The following is a 19,017-nucleotide window of genomic DNA, read 5'->3' on the forward strand; positions in this document are numbered from 1 at the left end:
CTGCTCAGGTTCAGGCAGAACCAAGCTGCTGCAGGCTCTGCAAAGAAAGGCAAGGAACAGTGCTAAGGAAGTATGAAAAGGCCCACAAGCACAGAGGTGGATTTCCTGTCCCCCTCACCATTGTTCTTACTGCAACCTTTTTAACTCTCCAGCCCTAAAAAATGAGACTAAGGTAGTGCCCAGTTGGGAAATTCCCTTATGCACAGAAATTCACAGCCTAGAAAGGAGCTGCAGGGAGAACAGTACCTTTCCTGTTAAGAAACCTGTCTTTCTGCAGAAGTAAAAAGCAAAAGTAAAAAAGAAAAAAAAAACCACAAAGTATTTTTAAAAAATATTTCAGTGCCAACTAAATGTTATTCTTCCTTTGATTTTAAATGTCTGTATTGAAAAGCTGAAGTTCAGCACACAATACATATCATCTAGAATGCCCTAGTTAAACATTAGATGAGCCAAAAGAATATTTCACAGGAATATTTCCTGCTCTCCTGATAGCAGTGCAATCATGACCATCCAGAATTGTTATTAATAATTTCCTATTAGCCACATAGCAGATAAGCAAAGTACTTCTGATAACCACTAGTATTATATGAGAGATTTTTCTAAAAATCCCCCAAAATAATAACAAGCCAACTTCACTGGTGTCTCAAAGAAAATAAGCAGAGAACACCCACTTTATTAAAACTAATAAAATACAGATAGTGGCCACGACAAATTTTAGCTCTCTCACGCAATGCTCTGCATCCTGGCATTTCTGCCATCAGGGCTGAATCCCTGCAGGCAGGTGTTGTGCCTGCCATCCCCAAACCTTGCTGTGTGAGCCTGATGTTCTCAGCTCTGCCTGGCACTGCCCAGCGCAGCCAGGAGCGCCTGGCACGGCCGCCTGTCACCTGCAGGATCTGACCAGAGCGCAGCCACCCCCTGCTGCCATCAGGCCTTGGGCAGAGGGACCCAAAGGAGGCTCTCTCCATTCCTCAGTGTGGGGGGGAAGGCAGAACGTAGGGGAATCCTCCTCTGAGTTTTGCAGTACCTCTGAGTGCACGGAATCTGGCCCTCATCCCACTATTTATTTTTTTAAGGGATTGCTTGCACACAGATAAATCTCACAGCTAAATAGATGAATAATGGAATCCAAATATGTCTCTAGCATAGACCAGAGAGACATACAGAATAAATATATCCCCTGGCAAGGAAAAAAATGCAATTATTACTCTATTCCCAAACTGAGATGGATTATGTAGAAATGGTTTTCTTAAAATCAGAGGAAAAGCTATAAGAAGAGATAGCAATAAAAGAAGAAAATATGCAGATACAAATAATAGTGAAATAATTAACTGTGAAAATCAGAATGAGAAATGAAAAGGTGGACTGCCTGTGGTTTTGGAGAGCATTCCATCAGGCAAACATGCATGAGCACTCACCTAAATCTCTAACAGTACAGAGACTAGAAATAACAATTGGTAACTTGCAGCTGAAAGGCCCAAACTTTGCAGCAGGAACTCACTTCAGCTGATAGTCTGTTTGAGGGATTTTTGAGTGTTTGTTGGCAGGTTTTTTTGGGTTTTTTTGTTTGTTTCGGCAGGGTAGGAGGAGAGCAGGTTAAAGATTTAAGTCCAAGAATATTATTGTTTGACCTCTTAGGAAGCTCAGCAACTTGCTGTCCTCTCAGATAGCCCCATGACACTTGCAAAGAAAAGCTGCACAGTAACAGATTAGGTCTCAAAGCATAACTCTTACTACAAGGTCTCTTTTCCCCCTACTCTACCTTCCCCATACAATCCCCTCTGCACCAGAAACAGTCCCTCAGCAATAAATTGCAGGGCAGCAGATTTAAACAGCCAGCCATGCATGGGAGCATCCCACTTGAACACCCCTGAGTATCCATAGGGAGCAATCATGGCCAAAACACTGGAGAATGCCCTGCATTTTAACTATTCTTTGCACATTACATCTTTCTGTCCCAAATGCAAAGGCAGTCTGGATGCCTGCAGCCAAATGAAAACAAGGAAATCTGCTGTTTACAGCAAAACACAGCCTACACTTTTTTTCTTGTTCACTAAGGAAGCAATTCAAATCTCTTGTTAAGGAAAAGGTGATAGGAAAACATTTCAAATGGCAGCAGGGGAGGAATACTGAAGGCTTTCTAATCAAGACTAGTACGTTAAAATGAGGAATGAGTGAACCTGAAGTTGTGGCTGATAGCACCAAGACAACAAGCCCAGTATTAATTCTGCAGATGTGACCCACACACCCTGTTTCCCACCAAGGTTTGCTACTGTGGGATAATCCAGCTGGGCTGGACACAGAAGCACAGCATCCTTCTTTCTGTCTTTGCCCCACTTCACACCTCATCTGTAACCATCATTTAAGGACACACAAACTGGAGCCCTTTTCTTATACACATCCATCAAAATCACTCCCACAACTCAGAGGTAGGAGGAGGACAGACCACTTGTCAAAGGAAATGAAATTCAACTGGGTCAAAAGAAATTCTTCTAATTCACAGGAGATTTCTATACCATTTTCTCCCCATTTTAAATAAGGACATGCCCAAAATTGTGGGTTTGTGCTGAGAAAAGCCAACAGATAGCAGTTAAAATAAGAAGAATTCAGGTGCAAGCATATTTTGGAGAAGTCTGAAGTAGGAAAAACCTGAAAAAGCAATAATTCTGATAGATGCTGAGAACAGCATTCACCACTGCTATAAATTCCCTCAAAGAAATTAACTCTGAAGCATTCAGCAGAGGATACAAAGGCAGAAATCAGGAAAATATTTTGGCTCTGGCTCTTGGGCTACTACCAACTTCTCTTAAAACATATGGTTTTATTATTCTAGACCTAAGTGCATGCAGTTCCTCACAGCAACGGGCTGCCATGAGCTGGGGCACAATGACCAACCAGAAGTGCTCAGTTCCAACTATGAACAAAAAATATTCAAGAAATTCTTTTATACAGTTAGATTAAAAACACCTAAGAAAAAATACAGATCAAGTGGTGACAAATCCAGAAAAGAGGTCCATATTTAGACTGCCATAACAAAGAAAATTTAGGAGAAGAGCAACACCTAACAACACAGTGGACAAAACCCACACACAGAGCGGACTTCTGCTCTGTACACTGAACAAGTCACAACCCTACCTTTGTAGGAGAATGCTAGAAAAGACTTTTCAAAACTATGAATGATGACTTTGATTGAATTTTGCATCATTATTGCTTTGGGAAATAAGACAAGAAAGGTCATGTTTCTGAACTTCATATCTGCATTGAACAAACCTGCAGGAATATTCTAGGGTTGCCAGCTCTGTTACTGCTTTAAACCTTTGATAGGTAGCAGGAAGTATGAGGGAAAAATGAATGTTTCACAAAGATAGTGTCTGTAGTGGATGAACTACAGGACTTAAAAATCAAATTCAGATTTTCAGACTGACTAAAGTTTTCAACTAAGCAGAAGACCAAACAGCTCTTCCTTTAAGCAGGAGTTGATATTCAAGACATTGTAAGTTTAGCTCTGATCTCAGCAATTGCACAATTTTCAGTGGCACAACCAGCAAAGCATCTGCAAATGAAGAGTCAGGGCTATGACTGTTTTTACAGAAATCTACCTCTTTCCAGCAAAACAGGGATTAAGGAGGAAGCAGCTGTATCCTTCTCTTCTACATGTTCACAAATACATTCATGTCTAATGTCACAAGATCTATACCTAAGTGAATCACTGAACACTAAGTTGTTCTAGAAGTGGAATTTCCCACAGAGCCATAACTCTTGCCAACTTCCACAGGCTCTTTATCTCTTTATGGACAGTGGGGTTTTAATGATGTTTTCTTCTGCCTCTTCTGCACATTCATATCCTCAGTAATGGGTGCCTTTTTTGAAAAGAACAGATCACTGACTGATCTCTGTCCAATTCTGCTGTATTTGATGACCATGGCTGGCAAATGTCTCTCTGGGCCAGAATGCAAAGTTCTCTAGGAGTTGTCAGAAGGAGAAAGAACAAACTGAAATTTAGGGAAAGAAATCCTTACTCTAGTGAAGTCTGACCAGCTATAATGACACATTCCATATCATGCATACCATAAGATGGAAATCAGAAGAAAACTGCCTCGAGTCAACTTTCTTTTGTCCAGACAAAAAAACCTTATTGCAACACCAAGCTTTTAGAAGGATTACTCCACTGTGATTACCTTGGCCATAATGTGCATCTAAAGACAAGCCAAACACTCAGCTACAGAGCCAAAGCCTCTAATTAGAGCAGATATTTGATGAAGGCATGTTAGGATAACTCAGAAAGCAGTCATTAAAAAACAAACCCAACAGCAAATGGGAATATCACTTCTACTTTGTATCTAGAGAAATCTTTATTTTATCAGAGTAGCAGTGTTATAGTCAGTGCATTGCAGTTCAGAATCAACTGTCCTGCAGTAAATGCATAAGACCACACACTCAACAGCAGGCTTGCTTTATATCCTGTGTACAGGCAAGAGGGAAAAACAGCCTGCCTCACAGAGTTCTAACTTTCAGTCTTCTGCCCAGACTTGCTACAGGCTCAGGTCCCTGTTGATTTGCTGCAACACAGTTCGCAACAAAAACAGTAACAACAGAAGTTGAAATTGAAAGCAAGTGCAAAAGCTGCAGAATTCTTTTTGGGTTGTGCACTGTTACTGACACAGCTGACACTGAGGCAACACACCAAGTACTCACTCAGAAGAGTTTACAACACAGAATGCCAGAAACTTGGTGATTACTAACTGCTAATACACATTTTGAGGAAAAAAAACCAACACTACATCAGAGCAACGTTTCCCTTCCATGACAAAATAACAAGTCCAAGGAACATGGAAGCAGCAATGCATGTAACATCTGGACTTCAGCAAGGCTTCTGACAGCATCTTACACGCTCTTTCCACAAGCAATTAAGAAAAAATGTGTATTCAGAACTAGCTGACAACAGTGTTTACAACTCATTGAAAAAAATACTCAAATTTTATCATTGTCAAACTGGAACAATGAATCTAGTGATATCTTCAAGATTTTGACTGGAGTCCAACAGTACTCAGTGTTATTAACTAGCTACATGATTCAATATATGGCACTGTTATCAAAGACCATATTCCTGTGGGACCTGAAACCCTTTACACCATCAGAAGAAGCATCAAAATGGTTTTGACAAATGGGGAGAGGTGAACCCCCAGACCAGATTTCTTCTTTTTCCTGTCTTTTTAAATAAAGATAAAGGTAATATACAGCCAGTTCAATGGGGATTCTCATTTATACAAGAAAAAATAAATAAATATGTGCTTGCCAGAAGTTTTGCAGAAACTAGTCTGGACCAATAATGTGTCAAAAAACAAATGTGCATCAACAATATATTTAAATGAAAGCTTCTAAGGTTTATGTACAAAACAAACATCTTTGGTGGGACAGGTGAAGCAATTCCTTCCCCTCTGGACAACACTGACATGACCTCAGTCATATCCAATTTTGGGCATCACATTTCTAGAAAGATATGAAGTAACTGGACAGAGTCCAGAGAAGGAGGAGGGGGAAAAGGAAAAAAAAGGACTGGAGGTCTAGAAAATATGACATATGAGAAAAGATTGAAAGAACTGGGTTTGTTTAGTCTGAAGAAATAGACTAAAAAGAGACATGATAACAGTCTTCAAATATGTAAAAGATTGTTACAAGAAAGAAAAACTACTTTCCCCAGATACTCCAGATACAACTAGAAACAACAAGCTAAGAGAAAGGCAAATTATGTTTTTAATGTTTAACTGACAGAAAAATGAAACATTTGAAAGACTGCCACCAGGGGCTGTGAAAGGATTAAAGGTTTTTAAGTACAAACATGCCTGGAACCAGCCAGGTATAAAAGATTTTCACAGGATTGCTGAATGAACCATATGCCTTCTTGAGGTCTTATTCAATGCACTTTGATTCTGTGTTGTAGGCATAAAAATTGACTCCCTTATTTTTATTTGTAAGCACTCATTGAGTTTACAATGACTAGTTCCTTTTCTTAAAAGAAAATCTCTTCTTTCTAGGAAGGTGGGAAATTCTCTGTAGAAAATGCAAGGGACCACTGACATTCCCCCAAACTGTCTTTTCCAAACCACAACAGAACAGAAGACAAGCACTGCCACTCATTACAACTGCAGAATTGAAACAGGAATGTGATATATTTCTCTCTCCCTGCTGTTTACTTATAAGAGTGGCTTTCCTGTTGTGTATAAAATTTACTCTGTGAGAGGTTTGGAAAGAAAAGATGTAAGAAATTATAAAAAGGAGAGATTATGGAAGTGAAGTTAAGGTCAAAATATAAAGTGACATCACCTACTAAACTAAGTATAGCAAGTCTTACAGGGCAAATGAAATGCAATAACTAGAGTTTTAGTCAGTGTGAGTACTGCCAAGCAATAATCTTACTGGCTAATATATTCATCAGTGCAAATTACTGCAGAAGGGGGCCCTTGGTCCTCTCAAGCCATACCTACATCACAGCTACACTCAGAAGCAAGAAAACTCTTTCTGATTAAAAGCTGCTGCTAAGGAACTTTGCATTGAGTCAGGTCCTGAGCTTGTGGAAATTGCTTGTTGATCACACATGGAATAGAGTACAGATGCCAGTCCATGGGGGATGCTCTAAGGCACCTTTCCTCTCCCAGCCCTTCAGAGCAGGAGCAAATGATTACAAAGCTGAAAGTCAGAAGACCAGAGAGATGCCCTTAAAGTATTATCTCCATGGACTGATTTATGCAAAAGTAATACAAAGTAATACATCATAGTCTTCCCAGGAATTGATATTTAACTGTGGTTTTGTTAGAAGTGGCAGTTTGGTATTTCCTAATGTTTTCTTAAATAAATTAGCTCAAATCAGATTGTAGCTAGGATCCTAGAGGCTTTATTTATTTAAAAAAGCTAAAAAGAGGATTATTAATGGTCCAAGCTTCCATGATGCTTTGGAACTAGATAAAAATCCATGCCCTCTCTCTACATTTCAGTAAATAAGTTAGGTTTTTTAATGTTGTGCCTTATTTTGCCTCCCTTTTTATTTTTAGACAAAAATTCCCTTTGCTCCAGTACTCTTTTGTTTTCCCCCCTTCAACATAGGCAATTCAGTCTTGGTCCCTTGTTTTCAGAGTAAGTGGCCACTACAGTGAGAGGAGCTGAAGTATTAGCCCATGCTTGTCTCTGAGTACAGCATGTAAACTGACATGTCAGTAAGGGCCAAGGAGAACAAACAGAGTATGGATGTGGAGAAAACAAACACAACACCTCACTTCCATTGCAGAATGTCAGATGAGCAGACAAGAGTCATGCCTCACCCAAAGAGCAGGGACAGCTCTGCAGGGGAAGCAGGCAGGAACACTGCACTCTCTGGTGAACGCCTGGGGCAGGATGCTAAGGCATGGGACAGGGTTGGATGCAAAATTTGTCAGAGAGATAAACTATTGAGGTGATTTCAACTTTGACAAGCTGTTGTGAACATTCAGAATACATCTGATCTCTTATAGCATGCTAGCTGAGACACACTGCTACTCTTGTCTCACCCCTACCCCTCTGAGCCCAAATAAATTTACCAATATTTGGATGCTTTAGAAGTCGGCAAATTCGAGCTTCACGTTCCAGTTTCTGGTGATCTGAAAGAGAATAAGAAACAAGGTGTTAGGTACCACAACTCTGAATTAAGCTCTTGCTCATATTCAACAGAGAGGAACACAGTGACCCAGCGGACATCTTGAAGGCTGAGAACTGCTGGAATATGTCTGTCTCCCAAAACTTCACAGGCATTTCAGGAGAGGGCTATGCAGCTGAGGCTGCACTAGGACTGTTGCTCACACTACAGAGCCAGCACTAAACTGGTATTGCACCCTTTGATTCAAAGTGAGTAGCTGCAGAATGAAAGGCCCTGCTCTCCCATCAGCTTCTCAAACATGCAAAGCCAGTTCCAGTGAGACCCCTTCTGGGAGGTATTCTTTCTCCAAGGCTGGAGAGTCAGAGAAAAAGTCTCAGAAGAAATAACACACGTGAAATGGGAAAAGGAACTGCTTCCACTCCAAAGAAACACTGTGAAAGAAGGGCAGAGTAGGAGAGAGAAATACAGCTCCTGCTAGTGCACAGCCATCACATGAAGTAGAGAAGTCTGCCAGCTTCAGTGAACTGTAAAGGTAACCATACTTCAGTACCCATGGACAGACTCGCTGGTGAAATGCTGATCACGCACTTAGGAATCTCCAGGCAAGAAATTCGGCTCAAATGCTAAGTATGCTTATTCCAGCCCAAAGGCAACATCAGTTCAAGCACGACATTCATCTGGATTAAAGAAAAATATCAAGGAGAGTAAAAAATGGTTTCTCTTCCCATGTGTGAGTTCAAGGAAAGGAGAAGGACTTAGAACAACATTGCCTTCCTCAGCCAAGAAGCAGGGGGCTTTGCAGCCACTGAGACTTTTCACTACAGCAGTGGCTGACTCCTGAATTTACACTACAACAACCCCTTCTTCTCCTTTGAAATGCTCACACTGGACAAGCACAGATTGACTGAAAGGAACTGAGGGAGACAAAATATTTTAGGCAGCCCTGGCAGCTGCTAAAATCTAGATGTTTGTGGATGCAGATGCCTAGAACAAGACAAGTAAGAATGTCCAGTCCTTGGACTTCCCATTCCAGCCATCTAAAGAACACAGCAAAGGGAAGTAGCAGAACCTGCCCACTACTGACAATTCCCCTCTAGCAGATCTTCAGCACAGGTGCGACTCTCTATTCCTGTGACACACAGACCTTCACAGGAGTAAGCAGGATCCTTGTCTGGTTGGACTACTCAGCAGATCACTGGTAGTGATAGGAATGGAATAGTGATAGGAATGCAGCACCCTTTGATTTATAGGAATCCCACTGGAGACCCACTTCAACAAAGCTGCACTGCACTACTCGGCCTGAAAATTGTCTGTTCAGCTACTTGGTCTCTGCATCATCTTCCCTTCTCTCTGTAAAGGAGGCTTGGGGCAATTGTTCTCTTCCCCATGAGCAGAAGACTGAGACTGAGCCAAATCTCAGCACAGAACAATTTTCTCTCCCAGGCTGGGAATAGAAGCTCAGGGCATTGCACGATTCCTGTCTTCTTTTCCACTGCTGAACTATAGAAAATGTCCCAATTAATACATTATAGGGCTGAGATGTGCTTACATCCTCATCTGCTATTGTTCAGGGATGGGGGAAGGTAAATTACTCCTTTCATCTCTCATTCTTTCTCAGTCCTGGAAATTATTGTTGTTGTTGCATATATTTTAGAGTTCTGTGCCAGAACCACTCTCCAATAAAATACAAGGCAGCAAGAAAGCCTGGAGAGCTTCCATGCTCCTGAGGCCTTGGTGCAGTGCAAGCACTTTCTCACCTGCATTAGTTGGGAGGGGTGGGGGTGTCTTTGCTTCCCTTTTAGCAGCATCTCTCACAAATGAAGTTTTGCAAAACACAGTAGCAAAGTAACAGAAGTGCTGCACACTCTGCACTCAGGACAGATTCTCACAGCAGGACAACAGTTTAAGATAAACTATCCACAGCCTGCTTGCGTGCTTTGGCCTCACAAATTCCCCACTTTCCCTCTCAGCTCTACTTGAAACTCCTACGGAAGGGGATCCTTCATCTGCTCAGATCACGTTGCCCTCGTGCACAGCTATACTTGCTGAGAATCTGTTCCCAAGTACAAGGACACAGAGAAGCAGGCAGCAAAAACAGCTGAGCAAAGGGGGAAGAAGAGGCAAGAGCTCACCACGTGCTATTCAGCTCCCAAGTCCTGACAGTCAGGACAGACAGCTGACAGGAGCAAGGCTCAAACAAAATGACATAACCATCAAAATGCCATGGGAGATGTAAATCAAGAGCAATTGCTCCCCTGAAATCCTACACCGTCGTGCAGAGGGAGGGGAGCTGGCAGGGCAGCTAGTGTTCATGGGCAGCAGCCACACCAGAACTTGTGACAAGAGGTCACCACCCCACACTCCATCCCTCCAGCACCACACAGCCTGGCCGGAGACCAGAGGAGGAGTACAGCACTCCGGTCACAAGGTACAGGAAACTATTTCTGGTCGGGGGGAAAGCATACCACACTCTTCTGTCTCCAGGGCAACAAAACAGGCCAACTCAAGCACAACTCACAGAGAAAAAGCACACTCCAGCCCTGGGAGCACCAGCCCGCAGCAGTCAGCCGCCACAACTGGGAGCAGCGAAAGGTCAGGCTGGGCGGGTTTCCTGCCGCCTGCCCTGCAGGATCACAGCTCCCGCTCCTGCAGCAGCTCCAGCACACGGCCCAGCCAGTGACTTGGTAAACACTCCATCCCCAAAGGTCTTCAGCACCTGGTGGCCTTTGGTGCGGTGTAAACATTTGACTCTTACCAAATCAGCACCAGAGTCAATTCAGTACTTAAGGGGAACAACCTGGTACCCAAATGCATAAGGAATAAACACAGAACCTCAATTTTCTACCTTACTCTGCTCTAACAAAGGTTTATTCCCAGTAGGAGACAAAATTTCCAGTATTTTTTGAGTTCAGCAGAGCAGTGAATGGGTTGGCTTTAACACTTTTCTCATACAGGATCTGTCTGAACTTGAAAATGCAAACTAGTCCTAACTGTATTAAAATAACAATTAAAAACCCCTTCCTTACCAAGAGCTTTCAAAGAAATAATTTCTCCTCCCTCTGCCCTAAAGATAAAACTTATTTCTGCAGGTCATTTGTGGAGTGGAGGTGTTTATTCCTAGTGCACAGTGGAACTATACCTCATAGCTATCAGGAGCACAACAACACATCTGACCTACCTTGCAGGATTCTAGGCCTGGGATTCTAGGTTGGGCCTATTTCTCACCTTTCACAAAACTGTGACATTCAACCAGTAATTTCCATAATCTGCCTAAAACAAAGTATATCCTTTAGAAAGCATAAGGGTTCACATTCAAGAATACAAGTGATAAATAAAGTCATCCACCCACAGAAATTACTGCAAATGTTAGCTCTCCTTCCTGTTAAAATTCGGCACTGCTGTTCCAAGTCTGAATTCATCCACCTCCTGCTTCCAAATATTGGATTTCATTAAGCTCTTTTCCTGCTACGTTACAGAGCTGTCTAGCCCTGAACAATAGCTGATGCTTAAAACTTAAGTACAGGATATTACAAACACTCATCTAATATTCATTTACTGTTTTCCAGCCAAAAAAAAATAATCTTGCTATTTGGAAAATTATTCTATCTGCAGTCTGAAGCAATGAGTATCTACACAGACAGGAAAGCACAGTCTATGTATCTCTTTTGTAGCAAAACTTAAAATGTAAATGCTTAAGAAGATGGTGCTTAAAAAAAGGACAAAACTCACTTGTGTTTGATATTCAAACTGAAGTGTGAATATCTATTTATCTTTATCAGTCCTTTATATAGTATGATTTTTCTATCTCTGCTCAGCATGTAAACTTACATTTAACTTAAGTACCTTTAACACCATTGCTCTGCAAACATAGCACTGTCACTTCAGTGACATTACTCCTGAGTGTCTTTAGAACATACCTGACGAGAAAATGCCTTTTAAAAGAACTGGGATTTCTTTGGGATGGCTTTTGATTTTAAATTAACTTAAATAGAAAATAAGAATGGCTGTGTTAGCACACAACACAATATGCAGTCCAGTCACTGAGGCAGGACTTTTAATGCACAATGGATGGACACAAACGGGTGTAAATCAGCACAACCAGTAAAGTCACTGCTGTAAGAAACTCTAACTGGGAAGGTTAAAACAACAACCCTGCCTGAGTACAGAAGACCAAAACCATCATAGTTTGTCCTGATTTTCCACAATGCATCAAACTTCAGCAGGTCTTGTGGCTAAAGCTCACTCTTTATTTAGTACACCTGCCTTAAGAAAGGAAAAAGATAAAGGGCAGGGGATAACTTTTAGCAGCCTAAATTTCAGCCACTTTAGTGGAAAGGCAGATTCTTTCCTAAAGCAGTAAAAAGAAGCATCAAGAAAACTAGCACTTAGATGTGAATCAGCTCTGTGATAAGAATCTATGTCATGCAGACAAAAAAAAAAGTGTTCCTCCCTTTACAAATGCATAATATTTCTATTCTCAACTGGAATATACAATCTGGGTGTTCAATACTGCACTCCAACTGTCTTCATCCTGCATTAGGACCATGCTCTGTCCTTGCTGTTAAAGGAGGCTTACAACTATCATTCCTGTGGGAGCACATTCTAGATTACATTTCTGAGAATGGGAAGAGTCCGGAAGAAGAATCAAACTCAAAGCAATAAATTCAGTTTGATTGCTGTCATCATGCCAATTCCGGGAGATAGTCAATTGGTGCCAGCTGCTAAGATACCATTTGAGTTGCTTCAAGACAGAAATCGAATTTACATCAAATACATTTTGTAGTGTGAGACTAGTCTGAACCTTCAGGTTCCTTCATGCTTGTTTAAATTTAAACTTCCTCTCTGAGACATTCCCAGCAAAAGAGCATTAGCTCCCTCACCCTCCACTTCGAGACACAGACTTCACCCCATATTCTCTCATTTTTTCCAGCAAGACTGTACTACAGCATGACTGACATGTCTCAGCATTTGCAACAGGGTAGCAGAGGACACCATGCCATACCAAACCACCACTTTAAACAGGGATACCAGCAAGTCTTAGACTGACACCACTTCCCCATCTGCAAAATTAGTAGAAACAAACATAAAAATCATTCTAGGCCTTAAGAATGACCAGAGGCTCCCATCAATTCAGTATATCCTTTCTGACAAGAGCTAAGAGCAGATGCCTAAAAAGAAATGCAAAGAAAATAAGCATATAATGACCCTTCCTCTCTCCTTTTCATTTCAGTGTTTCTACACTAACATTTCAAAGACCAGCTCAAATTAATAAATCTGTAGCAGCATACTACTGCCATTGCAGGCAACATTTCTGAAAGGCAGAGTCTGTTTTCCAGCCTCTCAGTGCAGAATGATCCCAGTGCCACCATGTCCCAAGTGCAAGTGCAGAGGGGCTCCCACAGCCAAACAGCACCTCCAGCACCTCTGTGGTAGCAACAGTGCAAGAGTCACAAAGTCACCAAGGGCAACACGTGTCTGGAGCCACATGTGAGGACGAAAGAGCCAAGCTCCACTTTTCTCAGCCAGCGAAAGCTAGAGAAACAAGCCAGTGGCAAAATCCTCATCTCTTGCCATCTAGCCTCAGCTACAGACAGAAGGAGGAGGTTCAAGTGCCAACATGACACAATAAACAAATATAAGATTTCTTTCAAGAAATGCTGGCAAACATATTTTCTGAAAGCCTTCCCTTCAGTAAAACCACTAACATCAACGCCTTGTAATAGCCTTTTCCCATGCTCTCACTACTTCCCAGAAACAAACAATTCCATGTGTAAAAGTGTAATATGACCCCTAACAGTACATATAGACACAGATCTTAAAGACAACCTTAAGTCCACACCATTGGTCACAAGCTCTGTTTACACACACCAGTATCTGTGAAGCCCTCGGTATTACTGTACAGAGAAACCAAAACAAACAAATTATAATAAACAACCTACATAAACTTAGCACAGTCTCTACTTTTCTCTTCAAGTAACACAGAAATTAGACTTTGAACACCACAGAGTGTGTGTTCACAATCAAGATGGTTTAAGTAATTCTATTTATATGTCAAATGAGCACCCTGAAGAGTGGGCCACGGCAATTTATTCTCTTTTCCTGCATTTCATTACCTTTTACTTACCTTGCAAAGATAATGACTGAAGGCAGATATTAATATGTGTACAACAGTGGCCAAAGGAAAAAAGCTATTAAAAATACTTAGAAGAGAAGAATCTTTTTAAAAAAGTCGTAGTGTGCACCTTTGACATTGCACTTTCTATACTTGGTGTCACTCAAAGCTGCCTTTTCTATTCACATGTATATTTCTCAGTTTATCAGCTAACAAGTTGTCAAAAATTTTTCTTTGAATTATTCAGCAGGTGGACCTGGTAAAAGAAAGAGAATTCCTATCCACTTGTTTTCAACAGGAACACATACCCTGAGTATTACCTACTGCACACCTTACAAAGCAAACCAGCAGCACACCAATGTGCACATGAAGAGGAAGTGGGGAGCTTGGGCTCCCACAGCCACCAGCAACTTTCCAGGAACTTCAAGAATCAAAGGAGGACAAATTAGTGAATCAGCACAGGCTCACTGCTACAGGTGAGAGTGATCTCTGTCACAATTAATGATGTGAGCAGATTAAGTGTGCTCAAGCCTAACATGCCATTCTTTGCCTACAAAGGCAGAGATAAAGCCATATGTGTGTTTCACTACCTTGGAGAGTATGATAACCAGGTTCTGCAGGTTCTCACCTCCAGAAGATCCCACAGTTTGACCAAAGCCAGCACTGCAAAGCAACACGAAATACAACAGCATGGGCATTCAGGAAGGGGAGGGAGCAAGCACCCCAGCCATTCACTGCAGACATCGTCCTTGGCTTCAAACTTGAGATAAACTCAGAATCTGGGCAAGGGAACACCTTCTGACCTTTCTACAGCACTCAGGGAAGCATTTTGTAAACCCCTTCATGAGACATCCCTCTACACCACACACTGCCCCCTCCCCACTAGCCACAGGCTCCTGCAGCCCTGCTCTTCAGGCTGTTTTAAAAGCTTTACTGCTCCCAGTCTTACTCAGCAAAGTGTAACAAGCCAAGCAGAGCCCAGTGGATTCAGCTGGAAGCCCTGGTGTCAATGCAGCCACTGACAAATGAGCCAGCAGCAAGACTGCATTAGGAGAGTGGAGGATACCTGCCTACAGAACAACTGACAGAAGCCAAAGCACCACTGAGACCCCAGTCAGAGTCTTCAATAAAATCTGACATGACATGCATGCCATCTCATGCACGAGCCCCGTTTGTGGTCCATATTTCTCAGGGCATATCAGTCTCTCTTGCTGGCAAGATAAACATCTCTCCATCTCCCCAGTCACCTTTCCCATGCCACCAGTGGGATATACAAGGCCTGTGCCAACTCTGCTTTATTCTGCTTTATTATCTGCCTTTCCCATCAAATATTTACTTTAGTTGCTAAAAACCAATGAAGAATTTCCAAGAGCCTCTGACTTGAATTTCATTCTTCCTCTTTTTTCCTGCGAACCATCATGTTTATTTCATGTCAACATGATGGAGGCAAATCATAGAAGGAAGTACCCTTCCAGGGTTGGTGGTGAATGGGTAGGAACAAAACGTTTCAGCTCAGAGGTTGCCTGCAAAGGTGTGTGCCAGATTAACACCTACAGCCACCACGTCGGTACCTACAGTCTGCTGCAATAATTAAGAATTCTACAAACTGACCATTAAAATTACCCATCATTCACCAACTCCACCTGTTCCATTGGCTACTGCAAAGAATGCCATTTCTTGCTTTACAAACTTCTTCCTTGCTCAGGGTGGGATGGAACACAAGGAAAATCAGTGCTGCAGTGGGAGGTCCTGGCAACCATTCCCACAGCAGCAGATTGTAGCTCCCCTCTGAAGGAATACATCTTCCAGCTGACAAGAACAAAAATGCAGCCACCTTCCTCCTAATCTGAAGCAATGAAGATCACCAACCACAAATTCTGTCAGGCTTACAGAAGCATAGCAAAGGGCACAAATATTATCTGCTGTGGCCAGGGGGCATTAGTGCACCCATCACAGCCCTGACATAGGAAGAAATGTGGTGCAATTGCACACCCCCTAAGAATGGTGTGATTGCCCTGCTGGCCAGCCTGGCATATTGGGGGCATTTGCTTGAAGGTCCCCACTAAGTGCGAGATAACAGTTTATTTTAGCTCTTCTTGGGTATATTAGCTTAGTGTAATTTAAAAAGCTTTCAAAAGCCTATATCCCAGAGAAAAGAAGAACTGTAGGGTACAAACACAACTAGCAAAATGAATGAAGTTTCCAAAACAGAAGACACTGAGCTCCCCAGCTGTGAATAGTCAAACAAACTTCCCTTTCTTGCACCAAACCAGAACAAAAATGACTACAATTCTCTGTCACAATCATTTCAGACTGTTTCTGGCAAGAAGACCTTCAGTTCAGAGTACTTGCGCAGCCCAACTCTCAAAGCACAGCCCCTCACACCACGTGCAACAGATCCCTCCCTTTCCTGGTGCCTGCCCCACATGCAGCACGCCCTCCTCCTTCCTCAGTAAGGCTGTGGTTCAGCACATTCTGCTCCATTTTGCCTCCTGCAGCTTGCACTTTCCTCTGCAGCCCCACATCCCCCCAGTTTCAGCAACTCAGCAGAGAGACGTCCCCGTTCCCTTTGATGGCAGCCCCAGCCCAGCTCTGCCATCCCTAGTTTCCCACCTGCAAGGGCACCAATTTTTTTAAAAACTGCATTTTACAAGTAAATCACGTGATCCGCTGCTAGTTTGGGTGCAGAGCCAAGAAACACTCTGGTGCATGGGGGAAGGGAGGTGATGTATTTTTTGTTTCATGTGACCAGCTTACCAGAAACTTCACTAAGACCAAGAGCAGATCCTCCACGCACACCCCTCCTTTACCACAGCCCCTTCTCCCTGACACTCTCACAGCAGAGCTGCAGAGCAAAGGCACAACAGGGGGATCTGGCAGCTCACATGCCTACAGCCAACCATCAAGTACAAAAAGAGGTGGGACACCAGCTTTGCATCCCAGTGGACCCACTGAAGGCAAACATTCAAGGAGCTCATCTCTCCCACCAAGGTTATGGCTCCCACCCAGAGAAAAGGAGAAGTTGTGGCTTAGGAGACGCTGAGGCAGGAGGCTGCAGCACCAATGCTAACTTGCACAAACACACCACAATACTTGGCTAGAAAGTTGAGAGAGCATGTTTTAGATCCAAGAGGCTGGCTGTAGAATGCATGCTTAAATAAAGAGCATCCCAACATGCTCGCACAGAGATATGGGAAGTGGATAACTGATTTTTTAAAAAAATCCACAGTCTAAATTTTGCATGGGTTCCATATGCTTTCTGCAATGACATGGACAGGATAATATGCATGGCAGCATCTCTTAGCTCACATAGAGCTGTACAATAATGTATTTCTTTAGGTGCCCTTTAGACACCTCTCTTGAATTGCCCCTGAACCTACACAGCACAAGCAGAGATTTGGGAAAATAGAAATTCTGGCAAATTTCTAAAAACCAGAGAATGAAATGGTGGGGGGGAAAAAAGTTAGAAAATAAACAAAATATGCTCATAAATTAACAACTACTTCCATAGTATCTTTTTTTGGAGAATCTCTAAGTATGTAACAAATATTTACTCTAAGGCCAGAAAACCCTTGAAGAATGAGGTTTCTTTCTCTGTCTTAAAGAGCTGGAGGAGAAAAGCAGAGGTACTGAAACCAGAGAATGTCAGTGACAAGTCTGTGAACCAACTCAGATCTTTGGAACCTGAGCCTTTCACTATGCTGTTTTTCATCCCCTGCAGAAAGAGAAATGAAGATAGAAACAATGCAGTTCAGATCTAATGGATTTTGAACACTCAAAGCAAAAATTGATAGGGGGAGCATTAGTACTGCTGTGATACCTCATCATGTCTCACTCTGGGAAGCCTGAAATCTGACTTCAATGGCATGCTAGGACCTAAGGAATTTTTATTATGAGGTCTGGTGTTCAGAATTGGAAAAAAAATATTTTTCTTTTAAAAAAATACACATTTAGTCTCTTTGGGAACAGCCACCCAACAAAGACTGCATTGCACTTGACAAGAGCACAGCCTGAAAATAGCTTCCTTCACATGAAAGCTCCAGATTTGGACAATCTGGTGTGCACAACAGCTTTAAAGTGGTCACCCTGTTCCATTACCATGCTTGCTTTCAGATTCTCAGGGAATGAGGCACCTGACTTGCACCTTTTTCCAAAAAAGCAGCTGCTATGCTACAGTTTTGATTTATTCTCCAGCTAAGTTAATTTCTTGTTTTGATCAATGTTTAATGCTCCTGGCTAGATCAGTTTAGATCTTGTTTGCCTGGAGGCATTTAATGCTGCTCCATTACCGTAATGCCAATTTTAAGGTCATCTACAGCTCCCCCACACCAAGCCTTTTGCTGTGATTTGGATCTAAATTATGTGGTACATTCTGGCATTGAATTGCACAGCACCCTATCAAGTCAACAGACACTTACTGAATCTCAAGAGATGGTCAGATTTGCTGATTACAGGCAACACACCCAGAACATTCTCACTGATGAAGTCCATCCCCGCCCCAAAGAAAGAGTGAACATGAGGGATTGAAGCCGTAGCCCTCATGTTATCTCAGAGCACACAGTTCTGTAAATTGCTGCCTATCTGAGGCAAAAAATGACAGGGGAGAGGGGGGTGCGTCATATGGAGAAAGAAGATGCAGTGAAACAGTTATTAAAGCGCTAACACTGATGGCTACAAAGGAACTTTCTCTGTTGAGATTCAGTTTTCACGAGCTGGTGGTTAAGATGCCAAGCCAACACGTCCTAAACCCTCCTTTGTCTACAGAACACATAAATGAGAAGAGTGGCAGTAAAATCTTCTCCACATTACCCACCAGGCAGCCTCAGCTTTGACCTAAAAGGAACACTTCTGCCCTACAAATGTTATTTCCACAAAGAGTTTGAATTTCAAATCCAATAAAGACAGTAGATCATGGTCTTGTCTATGCCCAGTGCCTGAGGAGTCTTCACAGTCCAGTATGAGATCTGTAGAGCACAAAGGTGGGCTGTAGACTGCAGCACTCCCTGGTAGAAGAAGCTTCTGAACAGGCACCAGTGGCAGCAGACAGCACAGTAAAAGATGTGTCCTTATGCTCACTTTTTTTGCCATCTCTACCTGGACAGCTGGTCTAGCAAAATAAGATTTGGGATCGTGCTCATCCTATCACTGAAGCTGCCATCTTTGTTTCAAGGGCAATGCTAGCAAAGGTGATCCCTACCCCTTCCTAAGCCTCTTTCCTTTCTTCAGTTCTTCTGTCAAGAAGTTTATCCAAATAGTGCAGTCCTCCAGCACAGCAGGC

General features: G+C 42.4%; 1 protein-coding gene across 14 annotated transcripts in view; it reads right to left on the bottom strand.

Annotated features, from left to right (window-relative positions):
• Positions 1–19,017, bottom strand: part of CAMK2G (calcium/calmodulin dependent protein kinase II gamma) — a 118,222-nt gene that overhangs the window by 58,438 nt on the left and 40,767 nt on the right. For all 14 annotated transcript variants that reach the window (XM_054276531.1, XM_054276527.1, XM_054276522.1 and 11 more), the window contains exon 3: positions 7,572–7,631. In XM_054276531.1, coding sequence (XP_054132506.1) covers positions 7,572–7,631 — 60 coding nt within the window. The remainder of the gene's footprint in view (positions 1–7,571; positions 7,632–19,017) is intronic.

This window comes from Melozone crissalis, unplaced genomic scaffold, assembly GCF_028551555.1.
Source record: "Melozone crissalis strain CALT ecotype California unplaced genomic scaffold, PUWL_Pcris_2 ptg000019l_1, whole genome shotgun sequence".
NCBI lineage: Eukaryota > Metazoa > Chordata > Aves > Passeriformes > Passerellidae > Melozone > Melozone crissalis.